The 20,723-nt window shown below is 42.0% G+C and overlaps 1 protein-coding gene across 1 annotated transcript in view; it reads right to left on the bottom strand.

Annotated features, from left to right (window-relative positions):
• Positions 1 to 7,800: 7,800 nt before the first annotated feature.
• The window catches only part of FAM91A1 (family with sequence similarity 91 member A1), a 66,860-nt gene continuing 53,937 nt past the window's right edge, over positions 7,801 to 20,723 (bottom strand). Inside the window, exons 19-24 of the mRNA XM_019528128.1 lie at positions 17,355 to 17,427; positions 13,991 to 14,140; positions 13,483 to 13,590; positions 12,912 to 13,035; positions 12,287 to 12,356; positions 7,801 to 8,975 (exon numbers count right to left, since the gene is read on the bottom strand). Of these exons, the coding sequence (XP_019383673.1) occupies positions 8,787 to 8,975; positions 12,287 to 12,356; positions 12,912 to 13,035; positions 13,483 to 13,590; positions 13,991 to 14,140; positions 17,355 to 17,427 (714 nt within the window). The 3' untranslated portion in view covers positions 7,801 to 8,786. The remainder of the gene's footprint in view (positions 8,976 to 12,286; positions 12,357 to 12,911; positions 13,036 to 13,482; positions 13,591 to 13,990; positions 14,141 to 17,354; positions 17,428 to 20,723) is intronic.

The raw sequence follows: 20,723 nt of genomic DNA, 5'->3' as shown, positions 1-20,723 counted from the left end.
TCTGAACTGGCTATTCTGAGGGCGAGTTCCTCCTATTTGTTTCCCATGCTATGAGCATTGGTATATAGGTATTTAAGGCCTTGCCTAGCTGCATGTGCCACCCCTTGATTTGGGAGACTGTCCGGACCCGTTTCTTACCTGGGCACTCCTTGCATTTGTCATCTGTCTTGCTTGGGTGATGTCTCCTCATCTTCCTGCAGCCCCCTCCCCCCAGCGAGGCTAGTTTAAAGTCCTGGCCACACGCGACAACCTGGTAAGGGGCCTCCAGGTTCTTGATCATCGCTCACTGGAATTCAGCCAACCTGGAGAGAGGTGAAGCCCATCCCACCCCAGCAAGTCCCCCACCCAAAAGCATGAGTCATTATCTAGGAAATGTCAAATGACAAGGAAATATAGGGCCTTGGTACCTGGAGGGGGGAAACACCCCTTTTCACTGCAAGAAGATCTGCTTCTTGTTATCTCATTCACCCCAAATCACCACAGCTGGTACTTGAACCCAGATCTCCCATGTGGGGGGCAAGAACACTGCCACACAGCCACCACTGGTGGCATCCTGCAGCACAGGTATGTAGGTGGTTGAGACATCACGACCTTTGCCGTGGTTCATCAGCCCCTGGTAGTAAGGACTTGGCCACTGAAATTCCACTTTTTTGCTTTCAGGTATTTTCTTTAGCCTCTTGTTCCACATCTGTACTCGCATTTCCTTGGGTGTGGCATCGAGAGGCTGCAAACTGGTGAGGAAGCACCTGTGTGCTGCAGGATGGTTGTACAAAGGGTGTCTCACTTGTTCTATCCTGCTGGCCACTGCTCATCTGATGTCTGGTAGAGTGATGCCAGCCAGCAGGTACACATTTTAAGCTGCCGTCACATTTCCATCTCACTTTTGTCCTGTGCCATCAACACCGTTAGCTTCATCACCTCCTTCAGCTTCTCCATCCTGGACTCAGTCGCCACTTATACCATTGCCTCCATCCTCTGTTCCACTGCAGTTCTTTGTCACTAGCCTGAACTCCTTTATTCCCATTGTTCAGGGCTCAGAAGCCACCACTGACTTCTTGGTCACACCCCCGATTCCTTTCGGGTGGCTCCTTCTTGCCACCCTGATCTATTATCATCAGTTTTTAATCACTGTCAACCTGGTCTTCACTCATGCTCTCATTTCTAGGCCTGCTACTGTCATAGGCTTCCCAGTCACTGCAGCAGGTTGGCTATGGAGCCAGTGACAGCTCTGAAATTCATCACCACTGCCCTGCTTTTCACCACCACCTAAACCCTGCCATCCTAACCTCCATCTGTCCTAGTCATTCCCCTGGCTTCACTGCCATCAGCAGTAACCTTGTCACTGCTGTAATTGGGCTCATTATCCTACTTCATATGGCAGTAATGGAGGCATTGAGAACATTGACTGTGGCTGATCTAATGTTTCAAGTGGAATACGTTTGATGAAGGTTATATCAAGCATATGACAAAATTGTGTTTCATTATTCAACTAATTTTATGACTGGTAAATTATACATTCTACAAATACATGCTTTATTTGGATGTCAGTTAATGGATAATTTTACCCAAGATAACTGCATTTTTTATCTGCAATTCAATCATGATACATTTAGGATCTCTACAGGAAAAAAAAAGAGCCTGTGCTACTCAAAGATTAAAACAGGCATGACAGTGAAATGACAACCCCTACAGAAGAGCAGTCCTAGTGTAAAACTTCCCTGTGCCATTGCTGCAGCTGGGGAAGTTCAGTCAGGCTTATTCTGGCTGAATCAAATCACTCATTGTTTTCAGTCACTGGTTTTTACAGAATATGGAAATACCAAAATGGGGAAATCAGCTGAAGAGTCAGAACAATGTTATCTAAAAACAAAGTGGCAGGAGATGCAGGGAAATTCAGCAGTAGCATAAGGGGTTGTGGGTCTGCTGCAGTAACACTTGTTTGATCACCAATATTAAATTACTAACCTGACGTCCTTATTTTAACTATAGTATCTAACGCTGCCTCAGTATCCCCAGTTGCATGGCACTAACTCACCTTTTTGACATCTTATAATGAAAGATGCTATAAATGCAGAAACTATCTTTTCATCTAAAAGTCCCTGTATCATTGGTAAAGAGAACGTTGCAAGTGTGTACATTGAATGAGTGTTTCCATTCAACTGGACATGTACAAATAAGCAGTACTAATGCAACACCAAATATCAGCACATTTTGCAGTTAAGCTAGCATACACACAGAAAGTACATGCTTAAATCTTTAACCCACCCACATTTTAAATAGGTTTGCAAAGAAATGACAACATTGGGCCTGCATGCCTGCAAAAGCCTACTTTAAAATCCCCAAAGGCATCAATACCAAAACTCTCAAAAATCTCACTTAAGTGCATTGGTGGTTCTTTACTTGAAAATAGGCAAAAGGGTTTTTGTTGTTGTTTGTTCTCATTTAAGCTAGAACATAATTTTGAACATGACTCTCCTGCCTCCAAATAGTGAGCAGACTGTTCATGCTTCCTTTAAGACCAGTAGAAAGAGTCTGTCTGCATATTTAAAAGTATTTGCAGAGGTACAATTACATAAACTTCCGTAGGTGCCTTAGGCGCACAAAGTATCATGCCCTAAAATAAAGTGCACCAGAGACTGCATAAAAGTGGTGTTAAGCAGCAGTGTAGAAGAGAGGGGGCAAAAAGAGTGATCAAGCCTCATATTTACCATGAAGTGTTGTTGTATTCTTTCCTCTTCTGCACCTTGCTGAAGTAAACCCACAAGATCAAATTCACACATTGTCCATGCAGTTATATTGGCTTTGGTAAATTCATTCAGATCCCTGGCCATGGAGATTACTTTATCCTGATCACCCATTGATTTTAGTTTAGCAGAGAATGCCCCCCTTGCCCATAAAGACTTAATAGCTTTGAGAAAGCAGCTACAGAGAGAAAATGAGATGCTGTGTAAATACATTTAACAGTTCACCCCAAAATTAAATGAGTTCAGAGCATCAGAAATAGGAAGCAGGAGGTAATGGCCTGCCATAAACACTGAAAGAGACCCCGAGTGATTCTATTGGGAAGGAGGTTTTACTTTGCTGAGGGCATGAACACACAGACATCACTTTTAAAGACATGTTGGGGGAAGGCTGAGAGCCGGTGGGGTGTGGGAAGGGGAGAGGGAAGAGCTACAGCTCATGATCTATTCTAAATGATTTAATTTGGAAAGATCATGGAGTAAGTCCTCAAGGAATCCACTGTGAAGCACTTAAAGAACAAAAGGTGATCAAGATCAGTCAACGTGGCTTTACTATGAGCAAGTCATGCCGGAACAATCTGATTTCCTTCTACGATAAATGGCAGGCTCTGTGGATCAGGGGAGAGCGGTGAATGTGGTACACCTGGACTTCAGCAAGGCTTTTAATGCGGTCTCCTGCAACAGCCTAATTACCAAGCTAAGGAAATACAGACTACATGAAAGTACTGTAAAGTGGATACATAACTGGATGATGATTCATTGTATTTTGCTAGTAGTCCTCAATGCCTCAACATCTAACTGTGGTTCCCCAAGAGCTTGTCCTCATAGTGGTATGTTTAACATCTTCATTAATGATTCAGATGATGGGACCTAGTGCATATGTAGCAAGTTTGCTGATGACACCAAGTTGGGTGGAGTGGTGGACCCTCTGATGAGCTGGACAAGTATCCAGAAAGACCTGGGTAGACTGGTGCACAACCAACAGGTGAGATTCAACAACTGTGAAGTCCTGCACTTGGGATGGAATAATTGTATGCACAAACGGACTGCAAAAGGACTGACAGGGAAGAACTAAGCCTAAAGAGGAGAAGGTTGAGAGGGGACTTGATAGTGGCTTACCGCTATATCAGAAGAGTGCATCAGGAGCTTGGTGAACAACTGGTCACTAGGGAACCCCTGGGGAAGGCCAGGACCAATGGATATAAACTCCTGGAAGGCCGTTTTAGGCTTAATACCAGGAAAAACTCCTTCAGTCAGGGTGACCAGACTGTGGAATAAACTCCCTCCAGAGATGATGCAGTCACCTACCCCGGAGGTTTTCAAGAGGAGACTGCAGAGTCACCTCACTCGGGTTACTTGACCCCAGTTGTCTTCCCGTCTAGAGCAGGGGGGCTGGACCCCATGATCTGCAAGGTTCCTTCCAATCTATGAATCTATGAAACTTGACAGTTACAGTGGACCATAAGCTGAATGTGCCAGTATACTCTCACTGCTAAAAAGGTCAGTGGCATATTCAGTTGTATTAACAGGGGTATCTTTTGCAAATCAAGGGAGGCAATTCTTCCTCTCTATTCTGCACTGGTGAGGCCTCCCCCTGGGAGTACTGCAATATACTGTATTTACTTGATTGTAAGATGAGGTCCCAGTACTTAACGTAGGGAGAACCCCTTGTCTTAGAATCACATGCAATGAAGGCGAGGAGAGGGAGCAGGCAGTTGCTGTGGCTCAGGCTCCAGCCCCTACCCAGGGTTGAGAGTGTAGCTGCAGCTGCTGCCTACCACCCCACCCATGCCACCTCTGCACCCTGCCGTCCCCCCCGCAACACCACAGCCTCCTCCTCCCCTCCCTGCCCCTTTCCCTTCCCTACCTTAGTCTTGCTCCACCCCAGCACTGTGCACATTGCGCCCTGGGGCACTGAGCTCAGCCACCACAGCATACAGCCCAGCCCGCACTGCTGCTCCAGAGTTGGGCGGGGGCCATGTTTAGTGCTCCAGTCTAGAAAGGGGACAGAGCCTGTTGGAGCAAAGCAAGAGCAAGGGGCAGGGAACAGAGACTGAGGGGGAAAGGAGGGAGGAAAGGAAGCAGATGTTATGGGAAGGGGAATGAGAGGAAACAGAGGTGCAAGGGGAGGCAAGCAGGCAGGGACAAGCAGAGGTGGCAGGGGGCAGTTTGCTTGACCTCCCTGCTACTGCCTGCTTCCCTGCAGCAGTGGGAGGGATTAATTAAAAAGACAACTCCCCAATAATTAGATTCTATACAAGGAAAATTATAACAAATGCATAATTTTGTCTATGTACAGAATCCAATCATTGGGGGGGCAGTCTTAAATTCAGGGTCATCTTAGATTCAAGTAAATACAGTACATCTAGGCCCTAATTCTGCAGTTCACTGGTGTTCGCCAAGTTGACATCTTCTGGAAAACATTTATGGGGAATATTGGGTCAAAGTTTGGTCCCAGCCTTCCTCTGACACTTGAAAAAACTGTAGAGGGCTGCTTCTTGAGCTCCAATACTATTTCCCCTGGCATCTATGCAGAACAGAGACTTTAGGAGGAAGTTATAAATTTAGGGTGATACATTCAATTGGTGTCACAATTCGTTTCCATGTCCATAAGAAACATCTGAAAAGGAAAAAGCATTTTACACAATGGTTTGATCTACAACACAGTTTATTTGTAAACATTTATGTTACATGTGCCAATAATTTAATTGAACACAAGATTTTGTACATTTCAAAGTATACTATTAACAATGTCATACTAGAAGACAAAAAAAAACAACTGTATTTCAGTTACAATTGCATTTTTAAACTTTAAAACCTTCAAAATACAAACCATTAGAAATGCACCAAACAAGAAAATAAAAAGAAGGTCTGAGAACCCAGGCTGAGAGAAAATATGAACTGCTGGGTAACAGTAACAGCTACAACAAAGCTTTTTAGTTGGTTCCAATTTCTCTCAAGAAAAGTCCAGCTAAAATACTGCTTAGGTCACTCCAGAGCATGCTGGTTTTAAGATATATTTTTATGGATGTCAGATACCTAAAAATACCTTTAAAATGTTACCAAATGATTTTTCCATAATTAACAGAATCCTTAGAAGAGGAAAGAATCTTGCATTACATGGACTTGATTCATAATGCTATACAAAATAAGATTCTTTTGGTCTGAATGGAAGTCTTTCTTTTTGTTTGTACTATGTCTGAAAGAAAAGATTACATGCTTTGAATAAAGCCCCTAGACCATACCAAGTATTAGGTTTGCAAATCAAGTTTAGGATTTTTTTTTTAGTCTCTCTTTGGTAGTCACCCAAGGTGTCTATCCATGAGTGTGGAGGCTGCTCTGACATGTGATGAACTGAGTCTGCTCTGACGTGCTGGAATTCTAGCGTCTGCTGGAACGTAGCAATTGCTGCGCTCCAGCAGCTTTCTCCGTCTTGCGTATCAGCGTCCCTGGACTTTAAAACGTCGGCATGGGTGCTTGAACTAAAGCTCGAATGAGTTTTAGTTCAAGTACCCCACCACCATTTTTAAACATGGGAATGCCGATTACAGGAGACGTGGTGGCGCTTTAATTAGAGCGGTGCTCAGAACTGCTCTAATTAAAGTGCTGCCAGTCCCCCCCACCCCCCAAGCACGTGTAAAAGTGCCCCCACTCAGTAAAACTTTTCAAGCTTATAAGTATAGTTAGGTACCTAAATTTGTGTTTAGGCACCTAATAAGGATAATTCATGGTCAGACTTGATTTTCAAAAGCTGCAAAAGTGCCTGATAACAGTAGCCAACAGTTTTGAAGACCAAGCTACTTTTGTTTAGGAGCCGATTCTCTTTTTACACATTCACTTACAAAAACTTTAACCAATAACAGTGAAGGACAAAAAGCATTAAAGACAAAAAAAAGCCTTGCATTAAAACTTTAGAACTCCCAGATGACTAACTTTTGTAAGAGTTATAACATCATGTACATATCTTTTTATATACAATGTAGTGGAGACAATACAAAATATGTAGCTAATTAATCTTCTAAAGCTCACTGCAGCATTTTAAATAATGCCTACAGTACTGAAACGAAAAGCCGCCACCTCCAATGGAGATCTTCACTCTGCTGGTCATCAGAATTAAAACTCTCCATGACAGATATCAACTTGTCTGCATTCTATGCTATTTCTCTCCCTCCTCTAATATCTAGTAGGAATATGCAGCATTTATCCTTCTTCTTTAAAATTTCCTTTGAAGGAAATAAGGCAACCAGTATGATTTTTAAAATAAAAAGATTTATCGGCTTCCAATACAAGGTTAACCTTTTCTTGTTGAGCAAGTAACCAACACGTTACACCAAGCTCTATAATATATGGGCAAAACAGAAAAGCTCAGCTGCCGCTGGTAAAAAATGGAAAAAAGGCAAATAAGGAGAGCAGCATTGATCATACCAAAGTCCAGTTTCTCAGCAGACAATGGACACTATATTTACACTCAGAGGAATGTACGTTAATGGGATGTGAAACCAAAGACGACTGGCATTTTCACAGTTCTAACTCAAATAAATGTTTTATCATATCACGAAGCATCTTCTCCTATTGAAAAATATACAAATATTTTCTTATCCCCACACAGAACAGGATACAAAATTAACTTTTATCATGAATAGTTTCTAGCATTATCTGTGCCAATATGACCTAGACTCTGTTACTACCACATTGCAAGGGTTGTATTCATTTTAAAGATAGAATATTTAAATAAATAGCCCCAATAAAGAACAAAGAGGTCAGCAGAAAAATTCAGATGCTAATCTTTGAAGCCTTATCATTTTATATATCTTGTTTTCCTAGCGTACTAAATTAAATGAAATTTGGCAGAAGCCATCTCATAGAGCTCATAGAAAAACAAAAAATAGCGATGCTGTACAAATTCCTGCCCCTTTCTAGGAAGGGAACTTTGATACATTTACAGTGATTAAGTGGATCAATTCAATTAAAAACATTAACATTTTTCAAAACAAGCAGCGGACAGTTCAGTTTTGGGGGGGAAAAAGACATCTGCCTGCAGGTCTCTCGTTGCATTTTCCCCCCTTGCTGGCTATACCCAGAATTCCCAACAAATCTGTTCTTTTAGTCTACTCCTCCTGTTTACTCATCATCACCACCTGCCACTCAAATTTGCTGTGGAAAGCACTGAAGCCACAAACCAATTAGTTACAATGTCACAAATACACCTTAACAACTTCAGGTAAAGAGGCCAAAATGTTCAAGGAACAAAGATCCTGCTTTCCTGTAAAAATGTTCTAGTAAACAATGGGCACAGCAAACACATCGTTATATAGGTAACGGATTTTGCCAGAGGTAACCAAATTGATCCCTGGTGTAATTCAAATTTCACCATGAAATTATGCCAAAGATGAAATTGACCTTTACAAAGTTTGCCTCGAGTCATCAGCATGGCATCAAGCCTTGATGAATTAGATTTTTACATAAAAAGAAAACAGCGAAAATTACTCGTACTGTTTTGCCAAACCCTCAGTATTAGATCAATTTAAATAATTTACAAACAGGCATAATTCTTAATGCCCCATAACACCATCATGATACTGGATTTTTAATATACAATACCACCGAGCCTTTCAGAGGAAGAGCCAAATCTCTTACCTTTTACAGAATAGGTATTCAGTAATACAATACAAAACTAAACCAGATTTATGTCAGAGTAATGAACATATAAAACAACTATTACAGTATTTTTGTGGTGAGAGTTTAGAAATTTAACAATCAGAAAGCCTAGAAAGGGTGTGTTTAGAATTATAAAAGAAAGATTGTCTCAAGATAAAAATATAGTGCTGACAGCTAAAAAGCTCTCTGTTGCAGCTGGATATGCAGTAATGAGTAATAAGTTCTACACAGTGGAAGCGTTTCCCCAATACTGCAACACACCACACTAACACTACTGTAATATGGGTTATGCTGCGGCAGCCTTATACCTTTTAGTGGCTGGCACTATAAATTAATTGTAATTGATAAAGAAAAGGCATTAAGTGAACAATGCATGGCAAATCCAAGCTATTTCATCTGTTCTTTAGGTATGCCTGAAATAAAAATTGAGGAAGGCAATCGTCCATTCCATTCAGATAATGCACCTTCTTTGAAGATTAAATTCTTGGCAGGAAGAGGAACGCACATATCAGCAGAAGGGTGTGAAAGCAAACTTGAATTAACATCAGAGAGCAGATCCAATGTTGAAATACCTTCCTAGAGATGGACAGGGAGGACAAAAAAAAAAAAAAGGCATCTGTAAAACAGGAACAAAGAATACGGTTTACAAACAAATGGAGTTCCATTGGGCTTACATAAACCACAGATCAGCACCCTGGAGATTCTCCAAGTTACTTTAACCCAAGGGAATTTCACATTCTGTAGATAAATACATTCACCAACAAAAACATCAAACATCACTTGATGCCTCTGCATACTTCTTTCTGTGAACATATGTACAAGCCCTTTCAGGTCCAAAGGAGCCTTCTGGAGAATCCAAAAAGACTGTGAGGTCATCTAGTCCAGCCATTTCAAGGCAAAATCATCTCAGACAAGTTTCCATCTAATCTGCTCTTGAAAATTTCTACAAAATTTTCCCAGGCTGCCTACTGCGTTAAGAATAACCTTGTACCTAAAGTCAACAAAAGATAACCAAATCTCAGATCCAAACTTCTCTAACTTCCTTTCCACCAAAAATATGAGCAAATTTTACCCCATTACAGTAAAAATGACTGTGATCCACCCCAAAAAGGTCTTTTCTAGAAGAGAATCGATCATGCAGAGCACTTTGATCTATATTAACTATTTAAATCTATCTACTTCTCAGGGTTGGGATCCTCGCACCCTTTGTGCCTCAAGCACTGATGACAGCCTTATGTCATATATGTCATACAACCAGCACCACAAGGTTGGATGCATTTATTGACCCATATTTGGGATACTTGGAATTCCTCTATAAGCAGTGTTTTCAGCTTCAAACATACAAAGATCTGCTTCAAGAATTGTGTGCGTCATTTCCAATTCTCTTTTTCATTTCTCAAATCTTTTCCTTATCAAAAGGAATCAACACATTCTTTACTACCAAACTGTAGCTAAGTACATTAAAAAAATTCTAAAACACAATTCAGTCAATTTTTCTTCTTTGGCCTATCCTACATCTCTCTTATAATACAGCCTTTTCTTTTTGGTATTAACTGTGTTGCATAAAACAAATCTGATCTTTCTGCACCTGTTACGCAGCAAATTCCAGTTATGTGGTAGAGTGAAACGGGATAGTAAGTGATGGAGATCGTGTTCTTACTGGATTTTGAATGCTCATTTTATTTTTCTGCAGAATTTATTATACTGCCATTCTTCACCTTGGTCCTAAATTTCACCCTTTCTGATTATGAACCCTTCCTAGAAAAGTTTAGAACAGGGTCTTAAGAGCAAGAGGAAACCATAGCATTCAAATAGGCCTCCAAGAAGACATTCAAGTGCTCTGTAAATCAAGGGTCTTCCTTTTTCCATTGACCCATTAAGTCAGCCCATCAATATCAATCTTCTGATATGACTTCCAAAGAGCTTCAAAAATCACTTGCATTGATTCTATTAGTGACTGGATTGAATTGAATTCACTGAATTAAATTACTGTTCCATGTTCAAAGAGGAATTTGGTTTCAAGGTAAAAGTATGAGCAGTAGTTGCTTTAGTAATTTCAGATGTTGTCTCATTAGGCAAAGATGACAACAGCATCTTAACTATTACATGCAAAAGTATTTTTTGCCAAAACATGGCAACTGTATGACCCCATAGGTGTGGTACAATAAGTAGGGGTCTACCCAACTCAATGAGGCAGACAGCCTGCTTACTGGGCAAATTATGAGGCCAGCTGCCATTTTTGAGGGCTTATCAGGCTGTGTGACCAGGAAGATTGTTGGCTCTCCCTGGGGAGCCAGCATTTTATTTTAAGTAAGCACCCCCCACCACCACTCCGCCCTGGATTTAAGAGATTGCTCGATTTCATGATTTCTGAGCAACGGTGATTTTGGATAGGTCTGTAATAATGAGTCGTTAAAAGGGTCTCAAATGAGAAGAGAGAAGCCATTTCTCATCTGCGTGGTGTCAGGGTAGAACTGAACACAGACATTTAAGGGGAGAGGACCTCTAACAGATTTCATGTTGTCAGATATATGGCTTCCATGATATTCTTAAGGTGAGGTGGTTTCTTCTTGAAAGCAGTAGGCTTAACCTTATCTGGTTAAATCACCACTCCCTCCAACAACTGCTAATCTTATTTAAAAAGGAGGAACTACTGTATTTTCTCATAGAACATGCACCTTCCTTTTCCCCAAAAATCAGCACCCCAAGATTGGGGTATGTTTTAAGTGGGGTAAGATATTTTCTTTGCTAGAAAAACAACACACCTGGAGACACTGTACACGTCATGCAGCTGCCAAGATGGCTGCCACTTCTGTCTGCTCAACAAAACAGAAGGAGCAGAGTCCAGTGTTAACTCTCACAGCTCTGGCTACTGGCTGAATGCTGTATCTCTTGCCCAAAACAAGAAGTGAGCTGCTGGTAACAGCCTGAGGCATGTGATATGGAAACAATACTTTACTGTAAGGAACAATTTATATATGTTCCTGTAAATAAAGTAGTAACAGTAAGTAGCAATAGACCCCTTTGCAAGGATCTGGGGTGCTACCTTGGATGACAGAGTAAGTCCTGGAAACAAAGAGCAGAAAGTATAGCACTGCAGGAGACAAATCTGACCCACATTGAGGTCCAAGTGTGGTCCTGATGCCACATTTCCTGGACACTGTATATCAGTCATCCATAACACTGGAAGTCTTTTTCTCTATGTTCTACCACCCAAAAGCCAAAATGTCAGTTTTATTTGGGGATGTACGATACGCAAAAAACATATGGTACATGGAACAAGCAGCATGGACATGCATGTAGGAATCATGCTTAGTTACTTTTATATGTAGATATACATATATGCACAAAGAGCCCAAAGGATTCAAGAAGTGTTCACACAGCAACTATGGAATTTGAGGCATAATGGAGGTTACCCCATGGTGACCACAGATCTATCCATCACTGCAGTGCTTACTTTAAAGAACAGAATTTAACATCTTTACATCTGCCACTCAGACCGCTAAATGTACATGTTAAAGTTTTACTTAAAATTATCAAAATATTTCTAAGCCAGCCAGCCAGAACTTGAAATCTAATTAATATTGAAAAATATAAAAATCAGTAGTACCTAAAACAACTTCTGTCCAGAATCTACCTACAAATATTTAGGACTTTTCTGAGCTCATTTTCCTACCCACATTCTCTCTCAAGACCCTCGCAAACAGGAAAATCCATTTTACACTAAGACATAAAAGCCAACAACAAAACTGAATGAGATCAGACAAGAAAAATATTCTGCTAGTAATACTTTAGAAAATACTGACTTTTTAATTTGACAGTGCCTTTAAAAAGGATCACAGGAAAAGGGAAAAAAACCCAGAAACATTTTGATTCCTTCCGCTTACCTGGAATGAATGAACAAAGTTAAGGACCTGTAGAGACAATTTTCTACTGGAATGTAAGAGTTTCTGAAGGCTGTCAAAATGAACAAAGTGAAAGCTGGATAAATACAGCAAGTAAGATTAAAAGGACATACACTCAAACACAGACTTGCAGCATTTGCTACATTTTATGGAAGTGCCGAAGCACCAGAGGTCATTGTCTTGAAAGTATCCTAACATCACCTGTCAAAGCAAAGCTCTAAAGCAAAACAAAAAACCCATCACACAGAGCTTAGTGTAATACTATTATCACTGCATCAGAAGGTAAGTTGCTAACTGAACTCCAACCCTATCTGCTCTAGACTTTAGGAGTTGTTCACTCCAGTAAAATGAATACCATATTTTCTAGCAATATTTCAGTTTTGTTACTACAACAATACAAACTACAGCTAAACAAGTTACTGAACTGCATGCGTTAACAGCCAGTATTTTTTATCCTGGTCCTGAAGCCTATCATACACTTAATCAGAACTGCCAAGCAGCTCATCTTTGCTCTTATACATTTACAGCTTCAAAATTCCAGGTTTTGTATTGCCAAAACACAGATAAGGTTACATATACAAACAGCTGCGGGAAAACAAAATCTCACCTTTCTTTTCGACACAGTCCATGAGCGGCAATTTTTCGGCAGACTTTCCGGTTTAATTCTGAACTAAAAAGCGGAATGCCAAAGCACAGTTCCAGGGGAACCCATTCCAATTCTGTTGTGGGTACTACAAGAGATATGCCACAACTTACTGTAAAGAACAATCAAATGGAGATGGGGAAATAAGGGAGAAATAATACCTGAGGTGATTTCCATCTCCCCAAAATTAAATAAAAACAAAAAGAAAAAACAACAACAAAAATCAGCTGTTGTTCTGAACAGTTCAGTTTCCACTACCCATTCTTCCCAAAAAGAAAAGGGATTCGTTTGAAGAAGAAATCCTACCAATGCTAAAAGATTCTTTAAGAGACGTGCATTAAAATGTTTTATTATCCTATTGTGCTGTGTCAATGTGCAGATGGTCTTTAAAGGTGTACTGTTCGTTTAAAAAGAGCACAGCCCCAGGGGAACCACTAAGCACACTAGTACAGTGTGCACAAAGACTAGATGCTTCTATCCCGTAAGAATCCAGTTTTCCACCATGAAACAAATACAGGAAGATTTTATTTTTTACCTTCAGGGCTTTGCTTAGATGAAGGATCCAATGAGCTCTCCTCTATTACCATTTCAAATGATTCTGTGCTCCCATTTACATCAGATCCTGATGCTAAGTCAGTCTCACCTAAATATAAAGATATTTCTTAAGATTCCATCAAACATTAATTGCTTCCTAATGTTCAGAATATCATTCAGAGATACTTTATATGCTTATTATCAGTACACCACATCAACTTGTGTTAAAAAAAACAACAAATAGTCCAAGGGCATTATTTGGACTAGGTTTGGGCTTAAGAGAATTAAAAAGAAAATCTGGAATTTAATATTCCATTTAAAGAGAATATTTTTTTTTGTTTTCAAAATGCAATGACATCTACCCTTTAATTCTTTAATAAAAGCTTGCATTTCATCCTTCCTTTGAATGTTCAAATTCAATATGCTTTTACCATTTTCTATTTAAAAGGAGACATATGAATTCAAATGAGGACTTAAGCAAAGACTAGTAGTTTGCATGGATAACTTACCTCTTCCATCAGAAGCATCACTCAGCTTTCTGTTTGCGTGTTGACTAGAAGGGTTCAGCATGGTAACATAGCCACAGAAATGCTGCAAATCTACTTTGTCACTCAATATCTTCAAAGCCTTGTGAACACTCACGTTCACACGAGAAAATTCTATTGGAAAACAAAAAAGTATATACACCATATATCTCTTTGCCATCATAAATAATGGATGCAAATGTGGCTCTACTGCAGTCTACCTATAGGTAATGATGGATAAATTTCTAATTTGGAGGTTCGTTTGGGCACGTGTATATTTCCCTTCTTCCTGTATCTGCGCTGGAGGAGTTAGCATACTGTTGTGTGGTACAGGAACCAAGATAAATCTGCTCTCCAATGAACAAGAGGAGAGAGGGAGGAGGAAAGCACACAAGTGAGAAAAAGAAGTACGAGGTTAACAGAAATACTTCCCCTTATTGAGGTGGGAGAGAAAAAGGGCAGCAGGCTCCTATGAGGGGTCTCAATGACACCCATGCTTTTCACTGAACTCCATTCTCAGTCTTCCTCAGTGAGTTAAGAGGTAGGTGCAACAGGCATTGTGAAGTACATGAAAGAGCTTCAAGCTTGGCAGGATTTGAGTCTAATAATGAAGAACCTATTGGCTTTTCACCTCCAGCTGTGGATGATAAAAGGACAGGGAGGGTTGAGAAAGGACCTTGCGGCTTTCTTCAAGCTTTTTCCACAAGAATCAAAAAATTTTCTACTAAAATTCCAAGAGGACAGGAGGTGAATATGGGAAATAGCTCATGGTGAACCTAAAAATAACAGGATTCAATTTGGTTTGCACTTCGTGAACTACCAATCAATACAGATTCTGATATAAAATTTCAGGGCTCATACAAAAATTTCAGTCTGGAGCTATAGAAGCTGAATTGGTCCTTCCTTGATCCCTCCTTCAGTATTCAAAAACTTGCATCCTAATCAGTCAACCATTAAGAGGATTTTCAAAATAGTTCATTAGTTTATGATTTAATAAAGCCAAACTACTCCAGGCTTGAATACAGAGAAAGGAGATGTAAAGAGCTAGCAATAGCTTTTAGAAAGAAATCCGGAGTCAAAACATTACATTGACTTGTTTTCTATACTACAGGAATGCCCATAGGTATCCATCACAATAACTTAGTTAAGCTTACCAAATGCCAAATTATTTTCTACCGCTGGTGCTCTGTAAGAATCATAACAGCAAGGCAAGACTTACAAGATGAAATGAAGGAGGTGTTACACAAAAGTAGAATTATACATTGTTTCTATAACTTGGTGCCAAGCATAAAGAGCAATTTGGAAAAGACCTGTACCAAAAACAGTGCTAGGAAATATTAAAAGTTAATTCCATCCTGTATCAGGGAGCCAGAAGGCTCCTCTTACTTTAAAAGGAAAATGTAGCAGGCTAAGGTAAATCAGGGAGGACTGGCAGCTAGGAAATAAGCTACCTGCTAATGAACTGGCTGCCAGCACACAAACAGACTGCAAGTCACAGGTACAGGCTAACCTTGGAAAGGAACTCACCCAGGGAATGGAAGTAGAACAGTAAAATGCACCAAGGGCAGGCAAGGAGGCAGCTAAGAAGCAGTGGGCTGGAGACAGATAGGCGAAGTCCCAGCAGGGAGAACAGGTAGGTCATCAGGCACAGAGGGGAAACTTCTGCGAGTGCCTGCAGTCGCATGACCAGATGGGACTGGGCTTAGGAGACTCGTAACGCCAGTTCCTGAGTCCAGGCAGACAGTCTGACCCTCCTAGTACTGTATAGAGTAAAGAGTTCCCTTCATAGAAAACTGCAGTGGGAAGCTCTGCTGACTCCTGGAATGCCTTGATAATACCAGTAAGGTAACTGGATGCTTCCTGCAAGAGGGATAGGACCCAGGTCAGGACAGAAGCTTGCTAGACAGTTTGGAGTTTTGTTAGAGCCAGAGTGCTTATGGTTTGGTTTGGACCTGAAAACTTGCAAAGAAAGACTTTTTTTTGCTACTATTTAGTTGGTCTAATAAGAGGTAATGCCTCTGGCCAGGGGCAATGTGTAGGGGGTGCATGCAGGTGCACATGCATTCCCTGAGCGTGGCAATGCACTCCCTATAAAAAGCTGCAACCGACACTGTTAGCAGCGCCTGCAGGCAGTTGTCACTCGCCACCCCACGGCTGACTCCACTGGCAGCGTCTGCAGGCGGTCCACGATCCCTGCTGGCCAGCAGCAGCTGCAGGTGGTTGCCAGCCTTTGGTCAAGTGCTCGTCCCCCGCCCTGGCCACTGACAGCACCAGTGGCGTCTGTGGGAGCTGCCCTTACCACCACTGTGGCCACAAGTCATTCATGCCTCTGGCCCAAGAGTTCTGTTTGTCTTTATTTCTTAGACCGACCAGGCTACGACACGTACCCCTGAAATATGGTTTGGTTTGAATTTTAACCGGTGGCTAGTGTTTTGGATTACTGAGGAGGTTGAGGTCCCAGTCATGTCCAAAGGATACGACTGCTTTGGGCCCAGCCAGGGGTGGGGTTCAAATTGTGAGAGAAGCAGAGACAGGACCCGGGGCCCAATGCCCGAGCAGGATGTGAACCAGGGTCAGGGAGCTGCAGCCTAAGAAGGGCAAAACAAGTGCCCCGCAGGGGCAAGAACCACGGTCAGGGACCCATAAAGTGGGAGGGATAAGATCAGACCAGAAGAGCAGAGACCAGGGGCCAGAGGCACAGCAGCCTTTGAAGTGTGAATTTTGGGGCCACAGGCCCAGAGACACTGTTGACTGACAGGGCTGAGAGACGAACCTGAATCCGCAGACCAGGAACAAAGGCTTGCAGCCAAAGGAAAGGGAAGCTGAAGCCAGGAGAGCTGAAGCCTCTACAAGGAACAAAACAGTATAGTAACAAGTGAGAGGCACGGGCACTGCTGTAGGGGAGGTCAGAGGCCATGACCAGCCTATAAAGGTGATGAGTGCCCTCGAGCACATGCAGACCAGGAGGGCCCACTGGCAGGAATAAACCAAGGCTCACTATGACCCATATTCTAAATGTATTAAGAATAGTAAGGCGTGGCTGGAAAAGGGAGAGGACCTCAGAGAGAGCAGGGCAGGAAGCATATGGTCACCAGGAGCATCACAGCCGCCCCTGGTATAGGAACCTGTTACACAGGGAAAGAAAGGGAGTCAAACACATTGGAAGTTGGAGGGACATTTATAGGGATGAAGTTTGCAAACAGCCTTTGAATGCAACATTTAAGAGATGTATGCAACTTTCACTTCAAAAGTTCAAATGAGCAACATTGTTGGCTCTTGTATTAGCAAGTGGGTTTCAACAGGATTACTGCAAACACCTGTGGCAAAATTCATATTAAAAGATAGTTACCTCCTTGTTGCTCTACTTCATCAAATGGAAAAGGTACATGCACTGTTTCCCCCATTCCGTGCATTCCATGTCCCTAAATATCAAAAAAGTTAAAGGGGAAAAACAACTGTATAGTTATTGCCACAGTTTTTTAAAGCACAAATAGAAAATGAGCTCAATAATGCTTATGTAACAAACGAGTAGACCAAAAAGAACATGCATACATTAAAAATTTATGCTAGCTACAAGCTTTAAACAACTATTATTGTAAATGAAAAAAATGACACTGTGGTAAAAGAAGACTATATTTCTAAGTTTTAATATGCCCAACTACAAACATTTATCACTGTTAATTAATTTCCAGATATCACTAGCATGGGGACAACCATCCCGATCTGTACTCAAATAATTGCTTCTCTTTTCATTAAGGCAGATTTAGTCAGAGCTGTTTGTAGTATACACAGCATGAATGCTACATAATATGATTAACTTTTGCTATTTGACTGACTAATTCTTTTGGTCACTTCAGTGGTTTAACAAATCAAGATGCAATTTTCTTTGTTCACACCTAGTGTCACAGTAGGTTAATGAAAAAAAAAGATATTCTGAAATTACTGACATCAACTACATGTCAGTAGCATCACTAAAGAACTTTTATTTCAGAGGTTTAAGAAGAATAAGAATTCTTTCCAAATCATGCAATAGCAGTTTCTCTTAGCTACAATCCACTCTCAAGTGTTTTTTTTGTTTTGTTTTGTTTTGTTTTATAGACAGGAAGGACAATCACAAAGCTACTTTTCATATGCTATTACCCCATGCTGCTCATCCATGTGGGTACCAATGATACTGCCAGGGGAGGCCCTGAGCAGATCAAAAGTGCACAAGACTCTGGGTGCACAAACAAAGGGGAGAGGCGCTCAGGTGGTATTTTCCTCAACCCTTCCAGTCAAAGGGAAGGGCCCAGGCAGGAGCAGATGCATCCTGCAGATTAATGCACGACTGCACAGATGGTGTCACTAGCAGGACTTTGGCTTCTTTGACCACAGAATCTTGTTCCAGGAAGGTCGGCTAGGAAGAGATATGATCCACCTGACAAAGACAGGGAAGAGCGTCTCTGCAGACAAGCTTGCTAACTCAGTGAGGAGGACTTTAAACTAGGTTTGCCAGGGGGTGGAGACCAAAGCCCTGAGATAAGGGAGGAACTGGACTGGGAAGAAGCACAAGCAGGAGAGGACAACAGGAGAGGCCTTCTAATTCTTCCTCAGAAAGCAGGGCAATCAGCTGGTTACCTCAGGTGCCTCTACACGAATGCATGGAGCCTGGGACACAAGCAGGAAGAATTGGAAGCCCTAGCACAGGCAAGGAACTATGATGCAATTGGAATAACAGAGATTTGGTGCAATAGCTCATATGACTGGAGCACTGTCAAGGATGGGTATAAACTGTTCAGGAAGGACAGGCAGGGCAGGAGTTGAGCTTTATGTAAAAGCCATATGATTGCTCAGAGCTCCACTATGAAACTGGAGATAGGCTTGTTGAAAGTCTCTGGATCAGGGTCAGAGGGGAGAGCAACAAAGGTGATGTCATGGTGGGGATCTGCTATAGACCATGAGACCAGAAGGCTGAGGTGGATTAGGCTTTCTTCAAACAGCTGGTGGAAGGTTCCCCAATCGCAGACCCTGGTTCTCATGGAGGGCTTCAATCACCCTGACATCTGCTGGGAGGGCAATACAGCAGTGCACAAGAAATCCAGGAAGTTTTTGGAGAGTGTTGGGGGACAACTTCCTGGTGCAAGTGCTGGAGTGGCCAACTAGGGGCCATGCTCTCCTTGACCCGCTGTTCACAAACAGAAAAAACTGATAGGGAATGTAATACTGGATGGCAACTTGGGCAACAGCAACCACAAGATAACTGAGTTCAGGACCCTGGGGAAAGGAAGGAAGAAGAGCAGCACAGTATGGACCCTGGATTTCAGAAAGACAACTTTAATTCATTCAGGGACCTATGGGCAGGATCCCCTGGGAGGCCAGTCTGAGGGGCAGTCTGACAGGGAGAAGAGTCCAGAAGAGCTGGCTGTACTTTAAAGAAACTTTACTCACAGTGCAGGAACAAACAATCCCGATGTGCAGGAAGACTAGCAAGTATAGCAGAAGAACACCTGGGCTTAGTAGGGAATTCTTCAGTAAGATAAAACACAAAAAGGAAGCTTGAAAGTGGAAACTGGGATAAGCAATTAGTGAGGAATGTAAGAGTACTGCTCAGGCATGCAGGATGAAAATAAAGAAGGCCAAAGCACAATTGGAGTTGCAGCTAGCGAGGGACATTAAAGGTAACAAAAAGGGTGTCTACAGGTATGTCAGCAACAGGAGGAGGATTAGGAAAAATGGGGGAGGCAATCTAGTGACAGAGGATGCAGAAAAGGCATCCTCAATGCCTTTTTCACCTCAGTCTTCAGAGGCAAGGTCAGCTCCCAGACTACTGCACCTGGCAGCACAGTCAGGGGAGGTGAGTAGCCAACCGTGGTGAAAGAACAGGGCAGGGACTATCTATGATGAGATGACTGGCGCTGCAGATGCAGGAAGAGCGACGAATATGACAACTTGACTTTAGCACGGCTTTTTGTATGGTCTCCCACAACATTCTCACAACCAAGCTAAGGAAGTACAGACTGGATGAACGAACTGTAAAGTGGACAGAAAGCTGGCTGGACTGTCAGGCTCAAAGGGTAGTAATCAATGGCTCAATGTCTAGTAGACAGCCGGTATTAAGTGAAGTGTCCCAGGGGTCAGTCCCGGGGCTGATACTGTTCAATATTTTCAGTGACCTGGAAGTTGGGATGGAGTGCACCCTAGGCAATTTCACGGACAACACCAAGCTGGGGGAAAATAGTGGATATGCTGTAGGGTAGGGCTAGGATTCAGAGAAAGCCTGTTAAATTGGAGGACTGGACCAAAAGAAATCTCGTGAGGTTCAATAAGGACAAGTGCAAAGTCCTGCACACCGGACAGAACAATCCCATGCACCAGTACAGGCGGGGGACCAACCGGCTAAGTAGCAGCTCTGCAGAAAAGCACCTGGGGTTTACAGTGAATAAGCTGAATATGAGACAGTGTGCCATTGCTACCAAGAAAGCTAATGGCATACTGGGCTACATCAGGAGAGTTGCCAGAAGATGGAGGGAAGTAATTCTTCCCTTCTATTATGCACTGGTGAGGCCTCATCTGGAGTACTATCTAGTTTTGGGGCCCTCACTACTGAAAAGATATAGGCAGGTTGAAAAGAGTCCAGCAGAGGGCAACAAAAATAGTTTGGGGGCTGGGATACATGACTTCTGAACAGAGCCTGAGGGAGCTGGGCTTATTTAGTCTGCAAAAGAGAAGACTGAGGGGG

This window comes from Gavialis gangeticus, unplaced genomic scaffold, assembly GCF_001723915.1.
Source record: "Gavialis gangeticus isolate Ggan-Ray unplaced genomic scaffold, GavGan_comp1, whole genome shotgun sequence".
Taxonomy (NCBI): domain Eukaryota; kingdom Metazoa; phylum Chordata; order Crocodylia; family Gavialidae; genus Gavialis; species Gavialis gangeticus.
This window is presented reverse-complemented; position numbering and strand designations above follow the sequence as displayed.